Source organism: Alosa pseudoharengus, unplaced genomic scaffold (assembly GCF_046254945.1).
Source record: "Alosa pseudoharengus isolate Yale_2024_CS ecotype anadromous, Long Island Sound unplaced genomic scaffold, YU_APseudo_1.1 YU_APseudo_1.1_scf_16, whole genome shotgun sequence".
Lineage (NCBI taxonomy): Eukaryota > Metazoa > Chordata > Actinopteri > Clupeiformes > Clupeidae > Alosa > Alosa pseudoharengus.
This window is the reverse complement of record NW_027468630.1, coordinates 9165969-9174721: the sequence shown is the minus strand read 5'-3', so window position 1 is coordinate 9174721 and position 8753 is coordinate 9165969. Positions and strand designations below refer to the sequence as shown.

The 8753-nt window shown below is 43.8% G+C and overlaps 1 protein-coding gene across 1 annotated transcript in view; it reads left to right on the top strand.

Annotated features, from left to right (window-relative positions):
• Positions 1 to 894: 894 nt before the first annotated feature.
• The window catches only part of hsd11b2 (hydroxysteroid (11-beta) dehydrogenase 2), an 18463-nt gene continuing 10604 nt past the window's right edge, over positions 895 to 8753 (top strand). Inside the window, exon 1 of the mRNA XM_076286969.1 lies at positions 895 to 1506. Within this exon, the coding sequence (XP_076143084.1) occupies positions 1227 to 1506 (280 nt within the window). The 5' untranslated portion in view covers positions 895 to 1226. The remainder of the gene's footprint in view (positions 1507 to 8753) is intronic.

Here is an 8753-nt window from a genome sequence, read left to right as displayed (position 1 = left end):
GGACCGCTGGCAGAAGATCAACTCCAATCTTGAAAGAGACTTATAATACCCTAAAACTGGGATTGACATTTTTTTCTCAGTAATTGCCATTATTGGGTCTTCTTTTTTTTTTTTTCTCGGCGCTTAGTCCAATAATTCTGCACAGAATGTGAAATGCAATTATTCAAAATTATTTGGCGAATCAGCTTGTTGGGTGGCTAATGGACTCTAAATCCCCTAATACGTCAACAATCAAACATGTGTTTGGTTGTACAGAATGGTCCAGACCCCCCCCCCATCCAGTCTTGTGATCATCACCCATGACTAATGAACGGGTTAATATGAATGACTCTTTGTTGTAAAAGTGATAGTGAGAGGAAGAGAAAAAAAATCGGAAGTAATTGTCCCGTCTCTGGCAACAGCCGAGTGGTGTCAACACACACGTTCTGTGCAGACCTACAGGCTGAGGCTTGCTCAGGGAACACCATGGCATAGCCACATCAACACCTGTGAGGCTGTCAAAGTGTTTTACAGAACAATGGATCTCTTCATTCACAGGCCTCTGTAGTAATTGCCCTGTGATAACCAGTGCTGGAGAGCATCACTATTTATAGCTATTTTTTTCACAGCTTCCTCCGGGGAGAGGAAATACTTGCTTTCCTATTTAAAAATTAAAAACAATGTTGCTTGGACAATACAAAGCAGTGGATTGTGTGTGTAAAGGACTTGGGAGCTATAAGAGGACACATGCACTACTGAGGACAGGGTAAACAGAAAGAAGGAAAGGAGGGGGGGGCCTTAAACTGCTGTAAAACTTTGGCCATTGGGCACAGATTAGATCTCCTCCAGCGTAGTCCCTCCCCTCTCCAGCACTCTGCTCTATATATACCCAGAGAGTGGAGCCCATTCACTGGCTCTTGCACTCTGTCCGTCTGTGTAGGAAGTGTTGGTGTGTGTGTCTATTCGTGTGTGTGTGTGTGCTTGTGGTGCTGTGCTGTGCTGACACTGCCGTGTGTGTGTATGTGTGTGCCAGAGCTTGCATGCTTCCTTAGTGCGTCTGGAACAAGAACAGTCCAAGAGGCACATGGTTGCTCATTTATTTGTAAGTTAGATCTTCACTGTTACAGGCAGATAAGGGCAAGTGGAACTAAAGACAGATAGATAGACAGTGAGAGAAAGAGAGGAAGACAGGCAGAAAAAGAGAGATAGATAGAGAGACTACCCCCCTCCTGTCCTCTACCACCACAATGGAAGGCTGTGCACTGTCCTTCTGGATTTACATGGGCGTGATGTCGGTGTTTGTCGGCGGCGTGGTGAGGAAGGTCCTGGCGTCCCACATCAGTGCCATGCCCTCGCTGGTGGCCTGGCTGGCGGCCACCGTGCTGCTGGAGCGGCTCTGTACCCTCTGCCTACCCGCCTTCCTGATGCTGGCTGGGCTCTGTGCCGCCTGCTGTCTCTACTCCTCCAGGCAGGCACCAAACCTGGCTACCAGCCTGCCAACAGAGGGAAAGGCTGTCCTCATCACAGGTAAGGCTGCTGGGGCTCTACAAGCAGGGGTGGGGTGGTGGTGGTGTGGGGAACCTCAACCTGTCTGCCAAATATGCCAATATTAGCTCCATGTTAGCTCATGTCTGAAAGCCTTTGGTATATTCATTTTTAATGTTTCTCAGTTAATGAAAGTCTTGAGATTGTCCCCTTCAGATTTTCCTCTTCTCAAACTACTAGTCTCTTGTTTTTTTTGTTTTCTGAACTGTGTGTGTTAGTGTCTAGTGTGCTATTAGTGATTTGAGTAGTAAATGAGAAGTATATTGGCCATGCATTTAATATATTTCCATGTGCTTATCTAAATATACAGAACAAGCTATATTATATCATTCCATGTCATTAATTGTAAAAGGTCTACATTATATCATGCATTGTATTAAAACAAAATGCATGTATGTGCATTGTTACCTAAATGAAATGGTCTTATCCTACCACAGTCTAAGAGGAATTGTCTTTGTGATTAGATATGCTCCTTTCTAGGTACAACTGATAAGAATATCGTTTTCATTAATGTCTGAGCCCCAGGTATTTCATGGTGTATAGTGTTTGCATGGTGCAGGTGTGCACCGAGTCAAGTCATGTGAGTGATTCTGGAGTTGTGAATATGCATGGAGCGTGTTTGCAATACACATATTTGCGTACGTGCATTTCTAGTGGTGTTGATGTTGCTGCTGCTGCTGTTGTTTTGTTTGGAACATTATAAATAGACGTAAGGAAGGTGTTCCTTGGTGTTTGTGCCATTGTCCACTAAGAGCTAAGCTGCTACCCGAAGTCTAAATAATCCTCAGGTCTTGGAAGCATGTTCTGGTGAATAAATCTTCACTGTGCTGTTATTCAGACATGCATATATATTTGTTTAAAACTCCAAAAATGTATGTGTTTTTGTAGTCTAATCAAGGTCTTAGTGCACTATTGCAATGATAATATCATTTTTGAGTGACTTGAGTAATGCCTTCAACTTTATGTTGCTCTTGAGACCCAAAATCTTTTTCTTTGTTAAAAAAAAGTTGGCATGAAATCTCCCCTTTTTGTGAAAAGCCTCACTCGCCAGCAGTTCGCTACTAAACTCTTGTTCATTATGATGCCAAGGTAACCCATGGACAACAGCTATAATTGCTTGATTTATTTGACTGTAAAGCGGTTTAGGGGTTCCAGTGCTTAATCTGCAGTCTCATCCACCTCAGTGGCCCTAAACTTACAATTTCATATGCCTGTCTCTCAATCCATGAGTGTAAAACTGTCTTGATCCCCCCGAGCTCAAAACAGCCCAAACACCTCAAAACAAATCCTTGGATACAAATTATTTGGCATTATAAGCGGCTGAGAGGCCCAGTACAGTGCCTGGAAGTGCGACTGGGGGCTGAGGGATTGAGAAGGGGTGGGGAGTGGAATATATTGGGCTAGGAGTGGGAGCTGAGGTGGAATTAGTAGGATCAAGGCAGTCTCATACAATTTCCCTACAGAGAGCACATACTTTTGAACAAATTTGAAAATGTATACTCGTGTGAATATATGTCACACTGTTCCATTTGTGGTAGGTTTTTAAGTGAGGCTTCAGACAACAAAAGGTGTGGTGGCGACGTGAGCACCACACACACACACACACACACACACACACACACACACACACACACACACTCACACACACACACACACACACACACACACACACAATCACACACACACACACACACACACACACACACACACACACACACAAACACACACCATAGCAAATGACTGCAGTCATGTTTATGAGTGGGTGAATCATCACGAGGCGCCTGCCTTTGTGTTCCGACTTTGATGTTCAGCAAAGCCCAGGCAAACTGCACAAGAGTCTCTCTGGGTCCTGCAGAAAATGACTGCCAAAATTAAACACATCCTTCCGCCATAAAAAAAAAAAATTGATCTTATCTAAGAGATATGGTTTGGGCACGAAAATCTAGGTTACACTGAAAGTACCGTGCTGTGTTGACTGCCCATAAAATGGACAAAAACAGAGTTGTAGACTCAACCCGTTCTTATCTCCCTGGCCTTGGCATGTGCCCACTTTAATCAGAGTTAGTGTTGTGTTTTCACTTTTCAGGCTTGTGTTTCCTCATTTATGTGGTGATTATGTCTCGTCATGTAAATGAATGTAATTTAACGAGACGCAACAAAGACTAGTGCATATTTTGAACCAGTTCAGGTACAGCAGCTGGAAACACAAACGCTGAGTGGTTATGGCAGCGAGGTTTGGCACCACACCAACAAGGTCAGTGATATGCTCTGCTTTGTTGTAGGCCAGTAGTACTGAGTGGGAGTAGCCGGTTTAATCTTTGCCGGATTTGGAAAAGGTGAAACCATAGAAGCCTATGAGAAGCTACTTTATCTAGGCATATTTTAGTAAAGCAAAATTGCACATTATTAAGCAACTTGAACAATGCCTCAAGCTCACTTGCTTGGACTTAAGGCTATGTACACAAGTCCAGCCGAATTACAGCTAATACAGACTTACAAGACTACAGCATTGAACTGTGCTGAAAGAACATCCTACAAGTGGATCAGACACATCTAAAGATGCTTAAAATCAGTTGCATTGATCACTGGGCTGCTGTACTAGGAACTGACCATGGCTTTTGCCGTACATCCCCTGCAGGGGACAAAATAGTACCGACCTTATTGTTAGTTTGTGATGCCAAAAAATGAGGGTGATCAGTGTGTCCTCACTAACTCGCATTGTCTCTACCCTCTGCCTACACAGCCATGTTGCCTCTTTGTGATGTAATCACCTTGGCTAGGATAATATAGGACAAATCACTGGCTGGCAGGATGGAACACCTGGAACTTTTCTTCTCATGTTAGAGTCACTACATCATGTTCCATCATAGCAAAAACTGAATTCAGTTATAGCCTCCCAGGACCAGTTGAGTCCAATAGCCCCTGTATTTACAGTATGTACTGTATATATGTTTCTGAGGATAAATCATAACTACAAAAGACAGGGCTTTGGGAGAATTAGACCATGGTATCGTATACCTGAATGAAGTACGTCTCTTTAATAATATGATCCATTAACTGAATTCAACCAGTACCATTAGATCTTATAAGTTATAGAATATGAGGCAGGGTGGTGTGAGAAAATTTGGAACCAATTTCTTTGGGAGTGCCAACTATACAGGAAAGGTGTCTGACGGCGCATTAAGCACCGGCTTTAGCCTGAATGCTTTTAGACCGAACCCATGTAGGCCCACTAAGCCACTTAGAGATTGTCTAGTGGCATGGTAACTGGTCTTGAGCTCTACTACCCTCTTTGCACGTTTCTCGGCTTTTGGATTGAGCTGGCAGTGCCGTCAAACTCCAACATCCAAAGTAATGGGGTGCCAACACTTGGCTCAGGAAAAAAATAACAATCACATGGAAAAAAAAAAATCTTAAATGGAGAAAAAATCCTCAAAGCTGGAACGGTAGAGTATTTGCCATTGCACTCTTAACAGGGCCAGCAGCACGGGCGGATTATAAACTTTCGGGCCCCTGGGCCCAGATGTATTAAGGGCCCCCCACTAATTGTCGTATATGTGGGAGGGGGGGGGGGGTTGGGGGTCCTCCCCCAGAATTTTTTTAATTTGTTTGATGTGATTTCCTGTATTCTGGTGCATTTTGGGGATGGCCAATACTAAAATTCAATCAGATTCATAGCCTACATCCTGATTTGTTGATATTGAGGCAATGATTCCATGCAAAGGCTTGGGTTTCAGGGCCCCCTGACCCCTTGGGCCCCTGGGCCTGTGCCCGGTAGGCCCGTGCAGTAATCCATCCCTGGCCAGCAGCTTAGATATGTTCATTGCTTATGTCTTCATTTTCCCCTATGTATTTATTATATGCATATCTTGTCATTAGTCCTTCACCATGGAAAATGTGTACTGCGACAACTTTAAGTACAAGCAAGTAGAACAAGGAAGAGTGTCAAAAGGGGTTTAAGACTTCGATCACACAGCTCGGTTTATGAGGCTTTCCCCCAAAGCTTTTTCAAGCCTATAACTGTGGAAATTAAAAAAAGTTGAAACACTGAAAAAAACTTTAAACCTCTTACAAACCCTGTTGAAGGGCTCCATAGCAGCTGAAATTCTTTGTAGGATTTAGGTTATGGTCACAGGGCTGGCTGAGTGGGCACTTTTCTTGACAACTCAGTTTAGTTTTACAGAGCCAAGTGCTTACTCTTCCTGTTGTGTTGGTGTGCTTTGTTAGTCTGGCAAAATGCACAACAAACATTGTAAGCGGGACAGAGACATTTTAAAGCTTTGTTGTGACCGAATGACCGACTGGACTGGTGACCAATGGGCTTGCTTCAAAACCTTCTGAAAAAAAACCTCCCCAAAGATGTCACAATAAGCGGTGTCGTATTTCCAGGGAAGTGGCATTAGGATTACCCCATGATGAGGTCAAGAACCTGTGTGACCCATTTTCATGGGTCCAGCCTTAACTAAAGTATGTTCCAGAATATCTATGTCAAATTGTTGACAAGGGAATGTGAAAATATCCTCAGTGTGTGTGTGGGTGTACCGTGTTCTTAAGAAAACCTCAAGGCATGCATGGACATACTGGTCCCCTATTAATTTCAACAACCCTGTTCCTCGTATTACTGAACTTCCAGCATGCATCAAGGACTTGGTCACCATAAGCCATCGGAAATATAAAGACCCATTTTATCCATCAATCCGGTTTCCTGCTATATAGTTATTAGCAATGAATTGGACCTGCAAATGATCTTATCTACCTCAAAATTGTACAGAGGTATTCAGTCCCCCATCACTGTGTAATATGTGTTTCCATGTGATTCACACAGTGTGTCAAAAGCATTAAAGACAACTCATGGAATATTACTCATGGAATATAGATTTTGGTCATAACATAGTATATCAAAAGTAACATTAACAATTATCTGATATGAAATATTGCACAATAGGTAGACAATACAAGCAGTAGTACAAATCGCATTAGTGACATAATACAGAAAATAGTATTTTTATGCAATATGTTTGGAAGCCAAATTTTTTTGTACCTGTGTTACAACTCTTTGATTTTGTTTTCATGGGCTTGTGACGATTTGCATAAAATTACCTCAAAAATGGAACCACAGGAACCTGCAATCATGTAGACACTAGAGGTCTGCACTCCCGCAGTAGACCCGCGGGACCGGCGGGTCCCGACGCAAAAGAGTGCGGCGCGGGACAACTTTTCAAAGCTCTTTGCGGGAGCGGGCGGGATGAGAGAGGTGCGTTCGCGGGTGCGGGACAAACCTATGATTCACTGCACTCCGGCAAATTAAATATGTGCGTAAAATTAAATATGGAAATGATTAAAGTAGTGTTCATAACTATAGTTCAGCTGGATGTTCTGTTAGGCTGCATTAAATAACGGGGTTTAAGCATAACTGATGGATAGCAGGCCTATAGCCTATATTGTCGTTTACGTGGGTTCAATTTGTTCCTGCTGCTTATTGTCAAAACTCGAAATCGAAAGCATGACAGAGGAAGAGGGCACCAGGCTAGGCCTACTTCAGTTGTAAGCTTACATTCAGAACCAAGAAACTGACATCTGGAGTCTTTCTCAGGTGTGTGTGCTCCTTTCGTGAGACAGAAAGAAAAGCTGAATAGGCTATCCCTCCTGCATGCGGGCTTTAGCGGGCGGGAGCGGGACATCATGTTACAGATGCGGGCAGGAGCGGGACTAAAAATGACACATTAATGCGGGAGCGGGCGGGAGCAGGACAGAATATTGCGGGAGTGGGCGGGCGTGGGACTGATAAATTAGTCCCGCGCAGACCTCTAGTAGACACCTTTACCTACAGTTACTTATCCACTAAATTACACAGCACAACTGAGAAGAGCCCGCTGTGGCCATTTATTTGAGCAAACAGTGCCAATTTTGTACATCTTAATGATATACTGCGTTATGAGCATAGAGACCTTTGATCACCCTCATACATAAGGGGGGTGTGTTCTGCGAACTTGGCAGGCAGGCAGCATCTGGAACTGGAAGAGTCTAAAGTGAGGCCTGGAGAAAATTTGCCTGGAAGATTTAAATCAACAGCAGGCACGGGGGGTACATTTATATGCTTAGGAGCCTTGTTCAAAAATAGGGGTGGACTGTGGGTGGATCGGCGGGTAAAACATTTAATGTCCTACCATGCCACCTTCCAAAATACCCATCCAACCATATCTGTCGCATGTGACATTCTGCTGTCATTTATGCTTCTGTCAACCAAGCATTTGTGTCAGTATGTTAGTGTGTGTGTGTCAGTGCATACATGTATGTGTGTATGCATTCATGCATGTTTGTGTGTTAGCATATATGTATATGTATATGTGTGTCTTTGTGTATGTGTGCATGTGTGCACACATGTGCATGTCTGTTGTCGACAGCCTGGCTGATGGGTGTAAGGTCTTGTGTTTGTTTGTTTTCCTGACCAGGACTCTTTTGGCATTGGTTGCATAAGAGGCATTCCTGGCTCTCCCCTTGGACAGCCGATTCCTCTTGAACTTTCGCAGAGATAATGTTTCCATGTGTCCTAAGAAAAACTGGGTTGCAACGGAACACCGCACAACAACCCAACGCTTCCTTGAATGTCCCCTTTCGCACCGGTCAGCACTGCTCTGGTGACCAAGCCAACACTCTCAACACTGCAGATCTCTTAGCACTCCTGAAAAAGCCTGTAGGACAGTCTTTCTCTTTTTCTGAATCACACACACACACACACACACACACACACACACACACACACACACACACACACACACACACACACACAGATGTTGAAAAGATCTGTTTTCTCCCACATACCATATACATCAGAGAGCGTTGCAGGTGGTCCATGTGTTGGACTTGTAATGTAGAGCTCCTAACCTCGGAAAAGTTCATATTAGATCTGAACCTTGAGCACATGTTTGTTTGCTCAATCCTGTGTAGGAAATTATTGTGTGTTTGCATGAGAGTGCATGTGTGTGGGTGGGTGGGTGGGTGTTGGTGGTGGTGGGGGTGTATGTGTATATCAGGATCACCTATTTTTGTTTTTATGAAAACACTTTGCGTGTGTGTGATTCCATACCTCTCATATGGAAAGCTGAGTACACATTTGCCTAGAAATGACCAATGAGGACACACAGGTGACTGCTATATTTGGCTATTAACACCTTCCTGGAGGTGACTTAGGCATCGGGTCTGCACTTTTGTTCCAAGTCTCTGGAGCC